The sequence below is a fragment of the Leptonychotes weddellii genome, chromosome 9 (assembly GCF_054177405.1).
Source record: "Leptonychotes weddellii isolate Sample4059 chromosome 9, ASM5417740v2, whole genome shotgun sequence".
Lineage (NCBI taxonomy): Eukaryota > Metazoa > Chordata > Mammalia > Carnivora > Phocidae > Leptonychotes > Leptonychotes weddellii.
The window spans coordinates 75647736-75670076 of NC_138377.1; the positions used below are offsets into that span (position 1 = coordinate 75647736).

The 22341-nt window shown below is 36.7% G+C and overlaps 1 protein-coding gene and 1 non-coding gene across 4 annotated transcripts in view; both read right to left on the reverse strand.

The window, feature by feature from the left end:
• Window positions 1–22341, reverse strand: part of UBR1 (ubiquitin protein ligase E3 component n-recognin 1) — a 135456-nt gene that overhangs the window by 106137 nt on the left and 6978 nt on the right. For 2 of the 3 annotated variants that reach the window (XM_081829490.1, XM_081829489.1), the window contains exons 2-4: window positions 18937–19193; window positions 16536–16614; window positions 2100–2210 (exon numbers count right to left, since the gene is read on the reverse strand). In XM_081829490.1, the coding sequence (XP_081685616.1) occupies window positions 2100–2210; window positions 16536–16614; window positions 18937–19193 (447 nt within the window). Of the gene's footprint in view, window positions 1–2099; window positions 2211–10740; window positions 10773–16535; window positions 16615–18936; window positions 19194–22341 lie in introns of those variants that run through there. The other variant, XM_081829491.1, reaches the window with a different exon arrangement.
• Window positions 288–391, reverse strand: LOC115940391 (U6 spliceosomal RNA). Its single transcript, XR_004075159.1, has one exon. It is a non-coding gene; the product is annotated as a U6 spliceosomal RNA (small nuclear RNA).

Here is a 22341-nt window from a genome sequence, read left to right on the forward strand (position 1 = left end):
TTTATTTTTTCCCAATATTTCAAATTTCTTGTAGTTAACATATATAGTGTAATACTAGTTTCAGGAGTAGAATTTAGTGATTCATCACTTACATATAACACCCAGTGCTTATCACAGTGCCCTCTTTAATATCCATCACCCATTTAGCCCATCCCCCTGCCCCAGCAACCCTCAGTTTATTCTCTATAGCTAAGAGTCTCTTATGGTTTGTCTCCCTCTCTTTTTTTTTTTCTTTCCCTTATGTTCATCTGTTTTGTTTCTTAAATTCCACATATGAGTGAAATCATAAACATATGGAACACTTCACCAGTTTGTGTGTCATCCTTACACAGGGGCCATGCTAATCTTCTCTTTATCATTTCAATTTTAGCATATGTGCTGCCAAGTGAGCTGATTTTTAGATGTTAACCTATGTACTTTATTTTACATCCTGTGAGGAGGCTCATTATGCCATATCACCCCACTATTAGTAATGATGCTAATACTGATGACCAGTTTCAGGAGATGACAATATGGTATCTCCATTATAAAGTTTCACTTTTTGTCTGTATGCCTAGCAAGTAATCTATGACATGACAATTTAGAACTATGTGAATATTGTTCTTTATCAACTCATGTCTTAATGGATTTAGCATCCATTAATGAGCCTTGCCTGAATCAAATATTTCCTCAAGGTATGCAAAATGTTGATTATTCTAATTCTATTATCCCGTCTCTATTAGCTAGCTAGCAATCACCTAGAAAGAAGAGCTTTACCTCATAAACTGGAAAGACCTGTTTACCATGAAATACAATTCCTATTGAAAAGGTAGAATAGGGCCTCCTGAGTGACTCAGTTGGTTAAGCGTCCAACTCTCAATTTTGGCTCAGGTCATGATCTCAGGGTCGTGGGATAGAGCCCCAAGTAGGGCTCCCAGTTCAGAGCGAGTTCAGGACGTGGTCTGCTTCAAATTCTCTCTCTCCCTCTGCCCTCCCCCCACTCCTGCTCTCGCACACGCTCTCTCCCTCTCTAAAATAAATAAAATCTTTTAAAAAAATGGTAGAATAAATGCTTAGTTCATTCTCTTTAATTACCAGTTTTTAAAGTGAGAAATTAATATAATAACCATTGCCATGGCAACGAACCACTGCCATGGCAAAATTATTTGTTTAAGTTCTCTGCAAGTTTTATTAGGCACTCATGAATTTTCATATATTATGATTCAATCAATTATAGTAGTTATTAGTATTATTTTGATGTTCCAATTGTCCAACTCCGATCAATGACAGCTCTTTCAAGCTGGGTCCTAGATTCTTTAGACACAAACCCATCCTCATAAGCTTACCTATTCCTTGACTCAGACCTGGTCAGGTATTTTTACAAGCTCTGAGTTACTTAAAGAGATCAAAATCTGGGCCCTAGGGGTATTCAATGCTAGAGGATTATCTGGAACAGTTTAAAGAGTACAAAATGTATTTCTTGCAGTTCTGAAAAGGGTTACTCTGTGAAACCATTTGAACATAGGAAGTACTTATTAGGAAGTACTTTCTTATAACAACATTCCAAATTTCTTCATTGGTTATTAACTGTTCAAATTTTCTCCATGTTTGAAAAAAATCATGAAATTTTATACAGTCTGATAAAATAATCCATTTTTCAAATGTACTTGCACAGTCTTATCAAGAGTCTTTTATACCCTTTTAATTTCTTCTGTATCTGTGGGTTTTTGTTTTTTCCTCATTCTCCTTCCTAATAGCCTTTATCTGGGCTTACTCACTTTTCTTGATTAGGATATATAGCAGATAATCAATTTATTGACTGTTTTTTCTTTAAGAAAAGGAATTACTGAAGTTACATGTCAGTTCTACTGTTCCATTTGCTCTTTTAGCCTTATATGTCGTTTACTCTTACTTATCAAATTGACTGCTTAACAAGCAGAAGAAATTCACTCTTTAGACAAAGAATACAGAGTGGAATAAAACTCCTTACATTTAAATACTGGAACATAAAAAGCAGGCTTTTTAACAGAATTGAGTTTAACCCATACACATAACATTTCTTTCTATCTAATTGCATCAAGCTTAAAATAATTAGTAATTTTTAAAAATACTATTCTTACCTCTTTTGTAGTACCTGCTCTTCCAGGTTCATGACTTACACAAAAAGGGCCAGTTTTCCATGCCTCTGTGTCTCCACAGTCACAAAATCCCCCTCCAGTAGAAGTATGCATCTGATAAATGAAAAATGAGTTTGTCTTGATTTCAAACATATTACAAAGCAAGAAGGATGAAGATGACTCAAATAATAAATGCTCCCCAATACTTAAACCTTAATTGCCATTAATATAATAGAAACCAAATAAACCAAAAACCATTTTAGTTAACCAAAATAAATAAAAATCTGAATACTTAATCACAACAAAAATGAGCCTTCAAAACTGACAAAATTTTGAAACAAATATGCTTTGAAACATCTAACTTTTAAATAATAGTTTTTAAAATTGTGTACTAATGGAGAACAGACTGTGAAGTATGCAAAAACAAAACAAAACAAAACAAAACAGCCCACTATGCAACACCTAGAATGCTTGAGTAATGACATTTTTCTGCTTAAACACACTTCTAAAAATCATTATAATACTTATATAGTTAAAAAATGTTTACAGTATTTACATCTATTTGATGTTCCACTGCAATTAAAATTATTTACTTTTACTTTTATTATTATCATTTACTATTTATTTTTCCTTTCAGGGTTCCTGCAAACAAAAAAATAAATGATGCAACATATATGAATCCTGATATAGGATGATGACAGTGGCCTGATTTTGAATCTTCCCCAAAACCTCCCCCTCCAAAACATAAAATAAACAATGAGAGCAATAAAACCACACGATTTATGTCTGCAGCATTACTGAGAGATGAAAAATAAATGCCACGGCCTTCAAATGACTTGTTCCATTAGAGTTCCTATTGCCTATTGCTTCAAGCCTACAAATGCAGACGAGAGAGGAGCTTAAGAGATTCCATGAAAGAAAACAGAGAGGTACAGAGGACTTAGGTGAAGCATACACAAAGTCACACCCAATGTTGAGGAACATAGATTGAGACTTGGCAGTTCCCAGGGAAAGATCAAAAGTGAGCATGACCAGAAGTGGCAACCTGAGAGAAGCACTGCTTTTGGAGGAAAATGAAATACATTAAAAAAAAGTGATAAACCTTAACAGTGTGGCAGTAAATGAAAAACGGAAATAAAAAGGGAAAATTAAGGATCCTACAGAAATGAGAGAAACAACACAGGGCCACTCTCCTCACCTCACCTCTACCACCACCATCATCTATAAAAGAAATGACACAGAAGAGGACCAAACTTATAGAAGAGAGCACTTGTGGACACTGTCCATGAAATAAAAAAGAAGTAGACCATTTTCATACAGAACTATTACCAAAAAAGAAAGGCAAAAAATGCAGTAAGAGCCAAAACCCAATCACAAAGCTGAAGAAAACTGTAATCTAATGTTTCAAACTTAATTACATAGCCTCAAACAAGCATTTGGGGGATATGAAAACCCTTAATCAGATTAAAGCACCTTTAATTAGAAATAAACTAAGAACAGAAGTGGACAAAAAAGGAATAAATGAGACCTGACTGAACTCAGGAAAAAAAAAAAAAAACAGAAGAGAACTAGAAAATCCTATCAGAAATGAATTCTAAATTACAAGGTGTCCAAGACAATACATTCAAATGAAAAATTAATAAATAACATTAAACAAAGCAGGAGAAACAATCAAGAAATGAAAATGCGATAATTAAAGAAATACAAGGTCAGAGAGAAAGGGGTTGCAACAGAAAACAGGCATTAACTGGAGTCACCAAAGAAGAAAATCTGAAAAATGGAACAGAGCTGATACTTAAAACTGTAATCTAAGGAAATTTCCTAAAATAAAAGAAGACCTGAATCTACACACTGAAAGCACCCATGAGTAACTAAAACTCACCTAATATGATCAACTCTGAAGTATATCCTACTAAAATTCTAAGACTTTAAAGATAAATGTCCTGAGGCTTTCTGGCAAAAAGATGAAATAACACAGTATAAGAATATTAGACTGGTGGGACGCCTGGGTGGCTCAGTTGTTAAGCGCCTGCCTTCAGCTCAGGTCATAATCCCAGGGTCCTAGGATCGAGCCCTGCAATGGGGTCCTTGCTCAGTGGGAAGCCTGCTTCTCCCTCTCCCACTCCCCCTGCTTTTGATCCCTCTCTCGCTATATCTCTCTCTCTAAAAAAAAAAAAAAAAAAATTAGACTGGTATCAGACTTTTCAATGACAACATATAAAACAAGACAACAGCAGAGCTGTGTTTTCAAGGAAAGAAAATGCAAATCAAGGATGTTATCTCCAACCAAGCTATAAAAATACAATTTTGAACATGTCGGAACATCGGGAATACTGTATACGTGAGCCCTTCCTGAGAAATCTACTTGAACAGAGATCAGCAAACTTTATGTATAAAGGAACAGATAGTGGGGTGCCTGGATGCTCAGTCAGTAAAGCATCTGACTCTGGATCTCAGCTCAGGTCTTGATCTCAGGGTCATGAGTTCAAGCCCTACTTAAAAAAAAAAAAAAGGAACAGATAGTAAATATGTTAGGCTTTTCGGGTCATATAATCTCTGTTGAATTACTCAAATCTACCGTTGTAGTGCAGAAACAGCCACAGATAATAAATACATACACGAGCAAGGTTATGTTCCAATAAAACCTGATTTATGGGCACTAGAATTTTAATTTTATATAATTTTCATGAAAGAGGAATTTTAATTTCACATAATTTTCATGTATCATAAATTACTACTTTATCTTTTCCCAACCACCTAGAAATATAAAAACAAACTTAGCTTGCAGGCCATACAGAAACAGGCAGTGAATCAGATCTGACCCACAAACTAGTTCACCAACCCTTAGAGGATGAGCTTCATCTGACCAAGAGGTGACTAGGAAGACCTCAGAAAAAGGACAGATGGTGAACATTTTATAAATTTAATTGCAGAGTTAAGATACAAATCAAAAGTAAGGACATGGATGAAGAACGTAAACATTATATGATCTAACAATCAGAAGGGCTACAACTAAAAATTGGGACAAGGGAAAGAGAAAATAAGATTATCAACTATTACACAGGTATTAAGAGGAAATCAAAGATACCATTAAAACTGACAGACTAGGGGCACCTAGGTGGCTCAGATGGTTAAGCAACTACCTTCGGCTCAGGTCATGATCGCAGGGGCCTGGGATTGAGCCCCGCTCGGGCACCCTGCTCAGCGGGGAGCCTGCTTCTCCCTCTCCCTCTGCCATTCTCCCCACTTGTGCCCTCTGGCTCTATCTCTCTGTCAAATAAATAAATAAAATCTTAAAAAAAAAAAGTAAAAGCATAATCTTAGAATAGGGAATGGCATAGAAGCAAGGCACAAAATCTAGAAGCCTTAAAAAAATCTGGCAAATTTAACTATATATTTAAAATGTCAAGACAAATGATAGCATAGATCAAGTTAAAAGGTAGAAAACAGATCTTATAAAATCAAATATACACTTAAGATTCAGCAATCCTACTCCTAGGTTACTCACGAGAAATGCAAACATTTCCCCACACAAAGACTTGTACATGAATGTTTAAGGAAGCTTTATTTAAAAGCTGGAAACAAACGTGCACCAACTGATGAAAAGAAATTGTAGCAGATCCATACAATGGCAATAAAAGGAACAAAATGCTGATATATGAGAGGATTTCAAAGGCATTATGCTAAGTGAAAAAAATCCAGACAGGAAACACTACACACTATATGATTTCATTTATATGACATTCTCAAAAGGCAAAAATATAGGGACAGAAAACAGTTCAGTGACTGCCGGGAACTAGGGGTATGGAGGCAAGGCAACTGAATGCAAAGGGTATCTGGCAGATGTCAAAACATGTCTTGATTGTGGTGGTGGCTACTGAACTGTATAATGTTTGTAATAACTTCAAACTGTACACTTTAAGTGTAGATTTCATTTTATATAAATTATATCTCAATAAATCACACTTAAAAACAAGGTTTTTTTAATTTTATTTTTTTTAGATTTTATTTATTTATTTGACAGAGAGAGACACAGTGAGAGAGGGAACACAAGCAGAGGGAGTGGGAAAGGGAGAAGCAGGCCTCCCGCTGAGCAGGGAGCCCCATGCGGGGCTCGATCCCAGGACCCTGGGATCATGGCCTGAGCCAAAGGCAGATGCTCCACCTACTGAGCCACACAGGTGCCCCAAAAACAAGTTTTTAAAAGACAAACATAATAAGATAATATTTGTAAAGTATGTAACATAGCAGTAAGTAAAAGGCAATAGAAAAATGAGTAAAGAAATAAATACATAGAAGAAATTAAACAATTAAAATACGAAAAGATGTTAATACTACACATAAGCAAATTAAAATAATGACATTCTTCAATAATCTGAAATCTATCTAACAGATGGCAAAATGTAAAAAAAGACTAATTAAAGATTGGGGACAATTGTGGAAAAAGAACATTTTCATATTCTTTTTTTTTTTTTAAGATTTTATTTATTTAAGAGAGAGAGAGAGCACACAAGCGGGGGTGAGGGGCAGAGGGAAAGGGAGAAGCAGACTCCCCCTGAGCAGGGTGCCCAACACGGGGCTCGATCCCGGACCCCAGGATCAGGACCTGAGACAAACCCGTAACCGACTAAGCCACCCAGGTGCTCCCATTTTCATATTCTTTTACTGAGAATGTAGCTCATGGTAATTCAAGGAAAATATTTGGCAAAAATCTAACAAAATTTTAAATGCATACACCCTTCAATCCAGAAAATCTATCTCTAAATATCTAGCCTCAGGCATTCTTGAATATATATATACATTGGTTCATATGAAAACAAAGGTATATGTGTATACTCCAATATTTTTGATCAGTGAAAAACTGGAAACATAATTATCTAAAAAAAGGAGAGGGCTAAATATATGATGATACAGGGCGCCTGGGTGGCTCAGTCGTTAAGCGTCGGCCTTCGGCTCAGGTCGTGATCCCGGGATCCTGGGATCGAGCCCCGCGTCGGGCTCCCTGCTCCGCGGGAAGCCTGGTTCTCCCTCTCCCACTCCCCCTGCTTGTGCTCCCTCTCTCGCTGTGTATCTGTCAAATAAATAAATAAAATCTTTAAAAAATATATATATATATGATGATATAATCCCGCAAAGGAATACATGCAACAATTAAATAAGGCAGGGGAGTTGTTGTTATATGTATCAACATAGAATTATCCCCATGACATACTGTTAGGTTGAAAACAAATTGCAAGATAGGATATACAGTAAGATCCCATCTATATACATACACACATACACACACCCCTCCTAAACATATAAATGTGTGTACATGTTTGTAAATACATAAAGATTTGTAAGGATGTACATACATTAAATTGTATTTAGTTTAACAAAGAAAGTACAATGGGACAGAATGGCAACTATAATTTTTATTTATATTTTTCTGTACTGTTTGAATTTTTAAAAAGATAGTTTTATTGTATTCCCTGGGTAAATTATTTTTTAGTGCTGTTGTGTTTCAAAGACAATATAAGAATAAATCTCATCATGTAGGATTACAGCAGGCTGATGTTAAAATAGACCCTCATGGTTATTTTTATAATTAAATGTTAGATATCAGCTCTATCTATGATCTAGTCTTCTTGATCCTAACACTTCATTTCTTTCTTTTTTTTTTTTAAGATTTTATTTATTTATTTGACAGAGAGAGGCACAGCGAGAAAGAGAATACAAGCAGGGGGAGTGGGAGAGGGAGAAGCAGGCTTCCCGCCGAGCAGGGAGCCCGATGGGGGACTCGATCCCAGGACCCTGAGATCATGACCTGAGCCGAAGGCAGATGCTTAACGACTGAGCCACCCAGGCGCCCCTTAACACTTACTTCATTTCAAGAGACGTTTGTTGAAAGCCTCTATGTCCCAGGTACTATGAAAGACATAGGAGGTGTAAAGTCAGACCTGGGCCTTGTCCTAGAGAGTTTACAGTCAGATGGGGATGAAGGACACATAGACATATCATTGCAATTTAGTAAATGAAGATAGAAACATTACACAGGAAAGGGAGAAGAAAAAGAAGACTCATAGTGGGCTTTGTTTTCTTCTCCAGACTTATTGTAATTGACTCTGGAATGTGTTCAATAAAAGGACACCAATGTTAGAAGCAGACCTGGTTTTGGTATCAGTTTCCAAGATACAAGAAGACCCTGGTTAGGTGAACTCAGCCACTATTTTGGTTGTTTGATCAAAGCTACATTACTGTGATCGTGGCTTCCTGTAATTTAATCTACTTATCAAATCAATGACCTTGGCCCTGTCAGCAAGGATGATGGCAAAACAAACAGCCTGTTCCTTTTATCCAGGAAGATGGCAAAGTAGCAATGCAAGGGTATTTCATATTCACCATTCCAGAATAAGCAACGAGAAACAACATTAGAACAATCAGGAATACACTTTTCAATGAAGTGGGGAAAAATTTTTTTTAAGTTGGGTTCAGTTTGAAAGGTTTTAGTTTAAAGGGTTTCTATTTAAAGGTTTCTGCAGGTTCTGCGGGATTCTATACCACTACTTGTAGTACATTTGGTATAATTCTTTCCTGAAGCACTTTGGCAAAATGCACTAAGAACCTTTGAAATTCATAAAAATTAACAGACTTTGTTTTTTAGAACAGTTTTAGGTTTAAAGAAAAATTAAGCAGAAAATACCAAGTTCCCATATACCCCTTCTTCCCCCGACCAGTTTCCCTATTATTGACACCTTGTATTAGAGTGATATATTTGTTGCAATTGAGGAGTCAATGTTGATACATTATTTTTTGATACATTATTATTAACTGAAGTCCACAATTTACATTAGGGTTCTCTGTGTTGTACACTTTTTTGGTTCTAACAAATTAATAATGACATGTATATACCACTTCAGTATCATACAGAATAGTTTTACTACCCTAAATATCCCCCGTGCTCCACCTATTCATTCCTCCATCCCTCCCACCACCATCCCCCAGGTCCTGAACTTTTTACTCTCCACAGTGTTGCCTTTCCCAGAATGTGATACAGCTAGAACCACACAGTATCTAGTCTTTCACAGTAGCTTCTTTCACTTTGTAACATGCATTTATGGTCCTGCCATCTCTTAGTAGCTCATTTCTTTTTATCACTGAAGAATATTCTACTGTAGGGGCGCCTGGGTGGCTCAGTTGGTTAAGTGACTGCCTTCGGCTCAGGTCATGATCCTGGAGTCTCAGGATCGAGTCCCGCATCGGGCTCCCTGCTCAGCAGGGAGTCTGCTTCTCCCTCTGACCCTCCCCGGTCTCATACTCTCTCTCTCTATCTCATTCTCTCTCTCAAATAAATAAATCTCAAAAAAAAAAATTCCATTGTACTGGTATACCAAAGTGGCTTATCTATTCATCTATTGATGGATATCTTGGTTGCTTCCAAGTTTTGGTAAATGTGAAAAAACCTGCTATAAACATTCCTGTGCAGTTTTTTGTGTGGGTGTAAATTTTCCATTTATTTGGGTAAATATTAAGGAACACAACTGCTGGATCGTATGGTTACAGTATGTTTACTTCTGTAAGAAACTGCCAAAATATTTTCCAAAGTAGCTGTACCATTTTGCATTTCCCCCAGGAATGAATTAAGAGTTCCTGTTGCTCCTATCCTCATCAGCATTTCGTGTTGTCACTGTTTTGGATTTTGGCCATTCTAATAGGTGTGTAGTGGTACTTCATTCTTGTATTAATTTAGTAACAGGTGATGCTAAGCATTTTTCATGTACTCGTTGGCCATTTATATATCTTCTCAGTGAAGTTTGTTTCAGATCTTTTGCCCATTTTTTAACTGGGTTGTTAATTTTCTTACTGTTTAAGAGTATTTTGTACATTTTGGATACCAGTCCTTTATCACATACATGTATTGCAGACTTTCACCTAATCTGTGGCTGGTCTATTTCCTGAAATGTCCATATTTTTCAATCCAGTAATTCCACCTCTGAGAACCTATCCTAAGGAAATAATCCTACATATAGATAAGTGATTCACACATAAAGATATTTATAGCAGAGTGCCTGGGTGGCTTGGTTGGTTAAGCATCTGAATCTTGATTTCGGCTTGGATCATGATCTCAGGGTGGTGAGTTTGAGCCCAGGTTGCGCTCCACGCTCAGTGTGGAGTCAGCTTGAGATTCTCCCCATCTCCCTCTGCCCCTGCCCCCACCCACACACATGCTCTCTAAAATAGATTAATCTTTAAAAAAAAAAAAAAAGATGTTCTGGGTGATGGACATTGGGAGGCTATGTGCTATGATGAGCGCTATGAACTGTGTAAGACTGATGAATCACAGACCTGTACCCCTGAAACAAATAATACATTATATGTTAATAAAAAAAAGATGTTTATAGCAACACTGCTTACTATAAAAAAAAATAACAATCCTAATTACATTCCCCCAATAATAGGTAAACAATTAAAATAAATTGTGGTTAAGTATTATATATACAATGTTTTAAAAGAAACACCAAAAACTGAATGCATAATTTTATATATTTTGCTTTTTCCATATAAAAGTATACCATGAGAATTTTTTTCTTTCATAACTTTTTAAGCTTCATTTGAAAACATTTATTTCTGATTAAAGGGGATGATTGTATGAATATAGGCATACCTCAGAGATCATACAGGTTTAGCTTCAGACCACTGAAAAACAGCAAACAGCATGATAAAGTGAGTCAAATGACTTTTTTGGTTTCCTAGTACTTATAAAAGTTACATTTACACTATACTGTAGTCTATTATCTAAATTATTGTCATTATATCTAAAAAATGATGTATATACCTTAATTTAAAAATACTTTACTGTTTAAAATGCTAACCATCATCTAAGGTTTCAGTAAGTGGTAATCTTTTTGCTGGTGGAGGGTCTTGCCTTGATGTTGATGGCTGCTGACTGATCAGTGTGGTGGCTGCTGAAGAAGGGGTGGCTGTAGCAATTTCTTAAAATAAGACAACAATGAAGCATATATATACCACATTGACTGACTCTTTCATCAACAATTCTTCTGTTCCATGCAATGCTACTTGATAGCATTTTATCTACACATGAACTTCTTTCAAAATTGAAGTCAATCCTCTCAAACCCTGCCAGTAATTTATCAACTATGTTTATGGAATATTCTAAATCTGTTGTCATTTCAACAGTCTTCACCAGGAAGACTATCTCAAGAAACCACTGCTCACCCATCAAAAGCAACTCGTCATCCATTACAGCTTGATCATAGATTGCAGCAATTCAGTCATGTCTTCAAGCTTTAGTTCTCTTGCTATTCCTACCACATCTGCAGTTATTTTCTCCAACGAAGTCCTGAACCCCTCAAAGTCATCCTTGAGGGTTGGAATCAACTTCTTCCAAATTCCTTTTCATGTTTTTTCCTTCTTTGCATGAATCATGAATGTTCTTAATGGTATCTAAAATGATGAATCCTTTCCATAAACCTTTCAATTTACTTTGCCCAGACCCATCAGAGGAATTACTATCTACAGCAGGTGTAGTTTTATGATATGTATTTCTTAAATAAGACTTGAACGTTGAAATGACTCCTTGATCCACGGGCTGCAGAATGGATGCTCTGTTAGCATCAAAACAACATTAATCTTATTGTACATCTCCATCAGAGCTCTTGGGTGAACAGATGCACTGTCAGTGAGCAGTCACATTTTGAAGAGAATCTTTTATCTGAGCAGTAGGTCTCATCAGTGAGCTTAAAATATTCAGTAAACCATGTTGTAAACAGAAATGTTGTCATCAAGGCTTTGTTGTTCCATTTATAGAGAACAGGCAAACTAGTTTTCATGTAATTCTTAAGGGCCTTAGGATTTTCAGAAATGCAAATGAGCACTGGCTTCAACTTCAAGACATCAGTTGCATTAGCCCATAACAAAAAAGTCAGCATGTCTTTTGAAGCTTTGAAGCCAGGCAATGACTTCTCTCTGGCTATTAAAGTCCTAGATGGCATCTTCTTCCAATACAAGGCTGTTTTGTCTACATTGAAGATCTGTTGTTGAGTAGAGCCACCTTCATTAATAATCTCAGCTAGATCTCCTGGAGAACTTGCTGCAGCTTCTACATCAGCACTTGCTGCTTCATCTCGCACTTTAGCACTTTATGTTACGGAGATGGCTTCTTTCCTTAAACCTCATGAACCAACCTCTGCTAGCTTCCAACTTTTCTTCGGTAGCTTCCTCACTCCTCTCAGCCTTTACAGAATTGAAGAGCAGTATGGCCTTGCTCTAGATTAGGCTTTGCTGTAAGGGAATATTGTAGTTGATTTGACCTTCTATCCAGACCCCTCACACTTTTTCCATATCAGCAATAAGGCTGTTTTGCTTTCTAATCATTCATGTGTTCACTGGAGTAGCACTTTTAATTTCCTTCAAGAACTTTTCCTTTGCATTCACAACCTAGCTAACTGGCACAAGAGGTCTGGCTTTCAGCCCTCACTCAGCTTTCACCATGCCTTCCCTACTAAGCTTAATCATTTCTAGCTTTTGATTTAAAGTGAAAGATGTGTGACTCTTCCTTTCACTTGAACACTTAGAGGCCATCGCAGGGTTATTAACTAGCATAATTTCAATACATTTCAGTCTCAGGGAATAGGGAGGCCTGAAGAGAGTGAGAGAGACAGGGGAATAGCCAGTCAGTGGAGCAGTAAGAACACACACAACCTTTATCAATTAAGTTTGCTGTCTTATATGGGTGCAATTTGTGACAGCCCAAAACAATTACAATAGTAATATCAAAGATCACTGATCACCATAACAAATAAAATAATAATGAAAAGTCTGAAATATTGCGAGAATTACCAAAATGTGACACAGAGACATGGAGTGAACAAATGCTGTTGGAAAAATGGTACCAATAGACTTGACACAGGGTTGCCACAAACCTTCAACTGTAAAAAGCACAGTATCTGCAAAACACAATTAAGTGCAATAAAATAAGGTATGCCTATATATTGTTTGTTGTAACTCACTTTCCTTGCTTTAGATAAAGGAAACATTTATCTATTTAAAAATAATCTTTAACAGTGGGTGCTTGATTATTTTGAGGAGAAAATGCAGAGGTTAGCTTCAGGTTATTTTTAAAAAATAGTACTGGGACACCTGGGTGGCTCAGTCATTAAGCGTCTGCCTTAGGCTCAGGTCATGATCCCAGGGTCCTGGGATTGAGCCCTGCATCGGGCTCCCTGCTCAGCAGGAAGTCTGTTTCTCCCTCTCCCTCTGCCTCTCTCCCCAGCTTGTACTCTCTCTCTCTCTCAAATAAATAAATAAAATCTTAAAAAAAAATAGTACTGTATTATGTTCTTTTTTTTATATCTACTTTTTTTAATGTGTCCACAAGCATTTAAGTTCTACTCTTTTTTTTTTTTTAAAGTTCTTATTTATTTATTTGACACAGAGAGAGACAGCAAGAGAGGGAACACAAGCAGAGGGAGTGGGAGAGGGAGAAGCAGGCTTCCCGCTGAGCAGGGAACTGGATGTGGGGCTCGATCCCAGGACCCTGGGATCATGACTTGAGCTGAAGGCAGACGCTTAATGACTGAGCCACCCAGGCGCCTCTAAGTTCTACTCTGTTAACAAATTTCAACTACACAATACAGCATTATCAACTATAGTCACCACATTGTATGTTAGATCTTAAGACCTTATTTATCTTACTGTAGGTTTTCTTAAGGGATAAACTACGGAGAACCTAGAGATCATGAAGAGTCACATTACACACAGCAGAACAAACAGTTCAAAATTTCAACTTTGTTATTTTCTTGTTCTCAAGTTGTTTTGGACTGTTCTGCCACTAAAAGTTTTTCTTGGTCCTGTCTTCTTCACATAGTATCCAATCTTCCGTCTGTCCCCTGTCATTACACTCTTCTTCCTCTTCTCTGGAGCAACACATATCCCTTCTTACCTCTTCCAATATTTTTTTTTTAATGGCTTTTTTCTTTTATGAAGTGTTTTATTATACAAAAGAATATACACAGAGTATAGGTAAGTTACAAAGTATAACAATGAAATGAACACCCGTGAACCCAGCACCCACCCCAAGAGAATATGAATACTGCTGAAACTGCCTGTGTGATCATCCAGAGTCCCATTCTCTTACCTGCCCTGGAAGTTACTACTCACTTGTATTATGCTTATTAGACATTCATATACTTTTCTTTAGAAATTTCATCACACATACAGGTATTCCAGAGAGATTCTATCAATATATTCTCTCATCAAAAGTGTTCTGTCCCTTCACACTCACATGTGATGGGTAATATTTTTTAAAGCTTATAGACATCATCTTTTATTAGTCATAAAATAGCCCATCCTTCTGATGACTCAAAGATTCCTGAGTAAACCATGTAAGCACCTTCTTCTATAAGAAGAACTCTGCAGAACCTCAAGATGGTAAACCTAAGTATGTTCCATAAAAGAGTGCTTTATGGTGGTGATGTAAACTGGTAAGCTTTAAAAACTTAAAGGTAGCTTGATGAAAAGGTTCCCAAAATTTAACAAACAAGTTTTTACCAGTCTACAGAAAAACCAGAAAAGGAAGAAATGTAGTGAGCTCTTTCACAGAGCTACATGGATACAATTTAAAGGACTGGTCTTTATTCTGGGATTATCCTACTTTCTTGGAATTAAAATGTCTTTTCCTTTACAAAATGATAGGAAATGGCAGGTGTATTTGGTTGCTGTCCTTGTGTCCTTTTTAAAATTAAAATTGAACTTACGTGGCCAAAGAAAAATTTGAAAACCCTATGTCTCATCCAAAGCTTTTGCAAATTGTACTGACCCACAAAATCCCAAAGCCTGGAAAGCATAAGCTTAGAAGTCTTTAAATTTGAGGAACTGGAAAACTTTGGTCTTAAGACTTTTAGCATCTTTCCCTATTAGTCTCCCAGAGTAAAAATGAGAAGAAATTAACAACTTCCTCCTGTCTCTACTTCTGGCATTCCTTCTTTGGTTCTCCAGCATAAGAAATACTATAATTAATGGAGGTGATGAAGAAATATGGAAATATGGAATAAAGTTAACAAATGCTTAACTCTATAAATCTCATCAGTGATTAGCTTTGCAATCTTGGGAAAACATTTTAACCACACTATATCATAGGTTCCTCTATCTGTTTATTCCACACTATATCATAGGTTCCTCTATCTGTTTATTCTCTTATGATAATACCTATAATTTATATCTATAGCCCATCATCTCCTGAAATAGAAGTGGTAATGTTGAGGCCAGTCTCATAACATGAATAGCGCTTTCAACTCTATGGAAGACACAAACATAACTTCAAGATGTTATATACATTTACACAGGACCTTAGACATTGTTTAACAGGATGTTAAAGAGAACCATCAATAACATCAACAACATCTGTCGAAGTCCAGAGTATACGAAGTATACAACCAATACAAATATTTGAGAAATACATTTCAGCTCAAAATAAAGTTGTCTAAAATGTAACAAAGTAAGGAAAAAGCCCTCAACCTCATTAGTAATTAGGAAAATTAAGACCACAATGTGATACTATTATATGCCCACCAGACTGGCTAAAATTAAAATGACTGACAAGACCAAATCTTCCAAGAATGTGCAGCAATGGGAACTCCCATGTACTGCTGGAGAGACTATAAATTAGTATAACCACTTTGGAAAACAATGTGACATTATTTATTATAACTGAAGATTCACATACCCTAGAACTCAGCATTCTATTCCAGATATACACCTTAAAGAAACTACTGGACATGTGTACCAAATACACAAATAAGAATGTTCACAGCACAACTGTTCATAACAGCCCCAAACTAGAAACAATCTACATATACAGTACAATGAATAAAGACAACATGGATTACTGAACACTATAAGATCAATGGACAAACTACAGCTATTAAACATAATACTGAGTGAAAGAAGCTACTCAGCAAGTAAAAGATACAGCATGACTCCATCTATATAAAGCTCAAAAACAGATAAAACTATTCAGTGTGATTTGGGTGATAAACTAAAAGAGAAATCAAGAAAACCATTATCACACAACACAGGAGAAAAGCTATCCAACGGGAAAGAGAAAGACCGTGATCTAGAAGGGATAAACAGGAGGCCTCTGAGAGCTGACAATGCCTATTCTTGACCTAAGTAGTGGTTACACAGATGTTCGCTTCATAGTTATTCTCTAAGTTCTTCATATGCCTTATACAGTCTTTTGTATAAAAATGATGTATCTCACAAAAAATTTACAAAGCGCTGCCTCTTGAGGTAGTAGCTCTCCTATCGTGTTATTTAACCAAAGCTAAATGTTCATGTATCAGAGCTACTGCATAAGGAATTCAAGTACTGGTAGGAATTTGGACTAGATGGCCACCAGGTTCCTGCTAATTTAGAGATTTTATGGATCTATTTCCATACCTTGTAACGATGATTTTTATGAACACTATTCTGGAAGCAGTCCATACAGAGTACACATGTTGGGTCAATTGCACAGTCCCTGAAAAAGATTAAAAATTAGATTCCAAAATTTAGAGGATGCCAATGATGTTTAAGGTATGACTATAATATAATGTGAATGAGTTTCTGTATGGTGCACAAGCTGAATATGAAAATGTCTCAAAAACTAAATTCCAAATAATTTTAGCCATATTTGAATACATAGGTTTGGTTTTGCTTCTTAAATCATCCTCGTTACTTTGAGCTTTTACCTGATTTCAGACTGCTAAGTTGCATATTAAAATTAGTTTTGTAACAAATGATTAGCTGTTTTTTCCATTATCTGTCATCATCTTACCCTCCTGCATTTATAAACATATTTTCATAAACACTGACTGTTCACCGGTAAATGAGGCTTGGATAGAGACAAAATTCATTAGAATGTAATCAGCATAAGGGCAGGAATGTTTCTTTATTTTGTATATTGTTATGTCCTAAGTACCTAGAACAGTGCCGGGCACATGGTAGGTATTCAGTTAATATTTATTGAATGAACAAAAAAAATTCAATCTCTCTTAATCTCTTCCCTAATAATAACTCTTGAAAGTCACTATCTTATTTAACTTTTTCAGGAAAACATTAAGAGCAACATAAATTGGTGAAAAGTGCAAAATCAATTTTTAAAATATCTGATTTAGAAGAGTCGAAGAGATGGAATTGGCAAGTTAAAAAATGATTTTAAAGGCTATTAGGAAATAAAGATTGCCTAACTATACTCTTGAAAATATATATGATCTACTGACCTATTTAGAGCAGAATTTCTCAACCTCAGCAGTACTGACATTCCGAACTGGGTAATTACTTATTGCGGATAGAGGAGACTGTCCCGTGCTGCAGGATGCTTCAGCAGCAACCCTGTCCTCTACCCACTAGATGCTAGTACCATTGCCCCAGTTGTGACAATTTAAAATGTCTCCATGACACTTTTGGAGAAGTGAGATCTGCAAATGTCTATTATGTTTTAACTGAAACTCATTGGGCTTCAGCTAAAATATATATAAAGAAGATAAATAAACCTTACTACCTATGTAGCAAAATAGTACACAAAATACAAAAGCTGCCTTTTTTCCTGAGAAAAGAACAGGATAAAGATACTATGTTCTAAACAACTGTTAACTATATGTAAACCAAGGACGCCTGGGTGGCTCAGTCGTTGAGCATCTGCCTTCGGCTCGGGTCATGATCCCGGGGTCCTGGGATCAAGCCCAGCATCGGGCTCCCTGCTCCAAGGGGAGCCTGCTTCTCCCTCTCCCGCTCCCCCTGCTTGGGTTCCCTCTCTCGCTGTGTCTCTCTCTGTCAAATAAATAAATAAAATCTTAAAAAAAAAAAACTATATGTAAACCAGTCAAACCCAGAATTATAGTGAAGCCAAAAACAATTCTCTGAATTTATAAAGTATAAAAATTCACTCCTAACCTGAACTACCTCTAGTAAAAGGGGAAAAAAAACCCCACTAAAACTAGAGTGCAGCTAAGATCTAAAAGATGAAAAACGTCAGGCAGAAGTAGGGAATAAAAACATTCTGTGTGGTCCCTGATGTTTAAAACAACTACTCTTGGGCACCTGGGAGGCTCAGTCGTTAAGCATCTGCCTTCGGCTCAGGTCATGATCAAAGGGTCCTGGGATTGAGTCCCACATCGGGCTCCCTGCTTGGCGGGAAGCCTGCTTCTCCCTCTCTCACTCCCCCTGCTTGTGTTCCTGCTCTCGCTGTGTCTCTCTCTGTCAAATAAATTAAAAATCTTTAAAAAAAAAAAAAAAAAACTGCTCTTACAAAGGACAAAAAGCCTAAAGCTGCTTCCAGTTTCCCTACCAATGGCTTTTTCTACTCAACTGAATTTCAACTGTCCCTACAGGTCCACCATCCCTTGACACCAAATCTCACTTGGTAGCAAAAACTGACCTGAAATGACATAAGACTACAGACTTTATTTATACCACTTGCTGTGAATATTCATAGATTTCTTACAGAAATGCTATGTTTGATGATAGGGATCCTGCCCTGACACTCCTGGAAAAGTGTTTAGAACTCTGAAATACACCTGGCCCTAGGGTGTCAGATAAGAGTATGTGGACTATATTATAAACAAGGCAAAAGTCCATCTCTTAAATACTTTTAGAGAACAGAAAAGTGAGACAACTGTTTAAGTCATATATTCACAAACAAGCTATATAAGCAAAAACAGATTTATAAGTGCATAATAAAAGGAAATTAAGTATGATTAAGTATATTATAAATAGTAATACACAAAATAAAATACATCATAAATAAGTACAAAATACCAAAATTGAAATTATAACCAATCCTGAAAATTTCTATTCTTACCTACAAGAATATGTTGTCTCTCCACTTTTGAAAACCTTCCCACAGAGTTGAAATGCTCCACTGTGTTTCAATTTCTCTAAGCAAATATCTGGATCTTCTCCAAATAAGTACCATTCCAGTGGGGTGAATATGGACATTTGTATGCTCTCCTCCTGCTTTTCCAAATCTGGGTCCATTTCAGCAGAATAAATTTCTGGCACCAATTGTGCCAAATGGTGCAAGAAAGTAGTATAAAAATCAACTTGCTGATCCCACCACTGAAAGAAAAGAAATCAAAAATTAGACTTTGTTACAAGTTTCCTCTTGAAGATGTAGGGGGACAAATATTGGCATAATTCTGTAACTTCAGAGAAAGTGATTTACAATATATTATCTTATCCCTCACCAATACAAAAGGAAAGTGGGTAAAAGGAAAGTGGGTAATTAAAAAAAAAAATAGCTTTGGAAATAAGTGGTTGCCCACATACCATATATACCTCGAAAAAAAAGAGCAGCTGTATTGGATGAGAATTACCCTTCCCTCTTGGAATGGGCAACTCCTGGTCTGTGAAGACAATTCTATTACCAGTCAGGTGCTGTACAGACAAAACATTCCCCAGTCTTAGTTTAATTGTTTTAAGGAACCATAACATTTACTGAGAGATAAAAATGAATGAGTGCAAAAGAGTTTTTAGAATGCCAAAAGCACTAAACATAAAAGAAAATGGGTAAATTAGACTTATCAAAGAGTACACCTAAACCCTTCTGCTCTTTTTTTTTTTTTTTTAAAGATTTTATTTATTTATTTATTTGAGAGAGAGAGAGAGAGAGAAACAGCATGAGAGGGGATAGGGTCAGAGGGAGAAGCAGGCTCCCCGCCGAGCCAGGAGCCCGATGTGGGACTCGATCCCAGGACTCCGGGATCATGACCTGAGCCGAAGGCAGTCGCTCAACCAACTGAGCCACCCAGGCGCCCCTAAACCCTTCTGCTCTTTAAAAGAAACTATTTCAGGGCGCCTGGGTGGCTCAGTTGGTTAAGCGACTGCCTTTGGCTCAGGTCATGATCCTGGAGTCCCGGGATCGAGTCCCGCATCGGGCTCCCTGCTCAGCAGGGAGTCTGCTTCTCCCTCTCACCCTCCCCCCTCTCATGCTCTCTCTATCTCATTCTCTCTCTCAAATAAATAAATAAATAAATAAATAAATAAATAAATAAATAAATAAATAAATAAAAATTAAAAAAAATAAACTATTTCAGATGGCTTATTTGTACATGAAAACATGTTCAACATCATTAGTCATTAGAGAAATGCAAATTAAAATGACAGTGAGATACCCCTACACAACCTATTATATTAAGGTGTAGATAAAAAATAAAATATAAAACTAACAATATCAACAGGATCCAGAAAACTGGAAAAGGAAAATGCTGGTAGGAACTGAAAATGGTATAGCCACTTTATAAAAGAGTTTGGTAGTTTCCTTACAGTTAAACATATATTACCTTATGACCCAGCAATCAAACTCTTAGGAATCTACCTAATAAATGAAAACTTATGTTCACACAAAAAAGTAAAGACGAATGTTACAGCAGCTTTAAATTGCCAAAACCCAGAAATAACCCAACTGTCCTTCAACTGGTGAATTAGGAACTGTGCTACAGCCAAACCATGGAATACTGCTCAGCAATAAAAAGAGTAAGTTATCAATACATGCAACATCAAAATCTATTATTGTAAAAGCAGTCTAACTCAAAAGGCTATGTACTGCCTCTTAGCAATTGGGGACATGTTCATAGTGACAGCATCTGTGTGAACTGAGCAGAGCTCATCTCTGTGCCAAATTCCTGATTCCCATCATGGGGTTTCATAGACACTATATGCAGGTTTCAAGAACACCACCATTCCACTCTTATCTTCAAACAAGACAGCTTTCCAAGTATCAAGAAATGCCCTGTTAAAAAAAGACATTTGGGGATTACTCATTTGGGCTTAAATGTGAGGTATGATTACCCTAAACCGTCCGACCAGCCCAGCCTGACCAATTTTCAATGGCACTCAGTAACAGCAAGCTTAAATGAACAGAGGTAAGGGAAACAGAAGATTGAGTGCACAGATCTCTACTATCAACCCAACACTGACAATTTAGTTGCACTTAACATCCTTCTTTTTTTTTTTTTTTAAAGATTTTATTTATTTATTTGAGAGAGAGAATGAGAGAGAGCACATGAGAGGGGGGAGGTCAGAGGGAGAAGCAGACTCCCTGCTGAGCAGGGAGCCCGATGCGGGACTCGATCCCGGGACTCCAGGATCATGACCTGAGCCGAAGGCAGTCGCTTAACCAACTGAGCCATCCAGGCGCCCCTGCACTTAACATCCTTCTAATTAAATTAATATTATTCATTTGAAATGGGTTAGCTATGGTATTTCATGTTTGTCTCATAGTTATGTAAAAACTAGCATTTATACATAGTCTTGTATTTGTTCACATTAAAGTTATATTCTAAAAAAATAATTTAAAATTTTAAAGGCTATGTACTGTATGATTCCATTTATATGACATTCTGGAAAAGGCAAAACTACTAGCAAGACGGAGGATTGCACAGTGGTTGCCAGGGGTTTACTACAAAGTAGAAGTGAGGAAATTTTTTTTTTAAGATTTTATTTATTAATTTGAGAAAGCAGGAGCGGAGGGAGGTGCAGAGGGAGAAGCAGACTCCCCTGTTAAGCAGGGAGCCCAACACGGGGCTTGATCCTAGGACCCTGAGATCATGACCTGAGCTGAAAGCAGACGCTTAACCGACTGAGCCACACAAGGCGCCCCTGAAGTGAGGGAATTTTGGAGTGCAATGGAATTGTTCCATACCTGTATTATGATGATAATTACACAACTGCTGGCAAATATCAAAACTCACAGAATTGTATAATAAAAAGTTATTTAATTTATGTAAATCTTAAAAGCAAATTTCAAAGTACATAGTTTAAAAGATAAAAAGGAGAGTCACTGGGGTGCCCGAGTGGCTCAGTCGGTGGAGTATGTGACTCCTGATCTCAGGGTTGTAAGTTTGAGCCCCATATGGGGTGTAGAGATTACTTAAAAATAAAAAATCTTAAAAAGAAAAGTGATGCCAAATAGTCTCAAAATATCTCCCTGAAGATACTTATTAACTATAAGGGAAAAGGTAAAAAGTTTAAAGTAGAGAAACCCTGCAGATACCAACTTAACCAAGTGATTAACATAAGTATCACCAGTTATAAGAATAATGATACCAAAAATCCCTGAATATGATACACTGAGAAGGCTATGGTATCACTTTTGTGTTATTTTTGCCAAAAATGCATAGCCTCATTATAATCATGAGAAAACATCAATCCAAACTGAGGAACATTCTACAAAATAATTTTTCAATATTCTTTTTTTTTTTTTTTT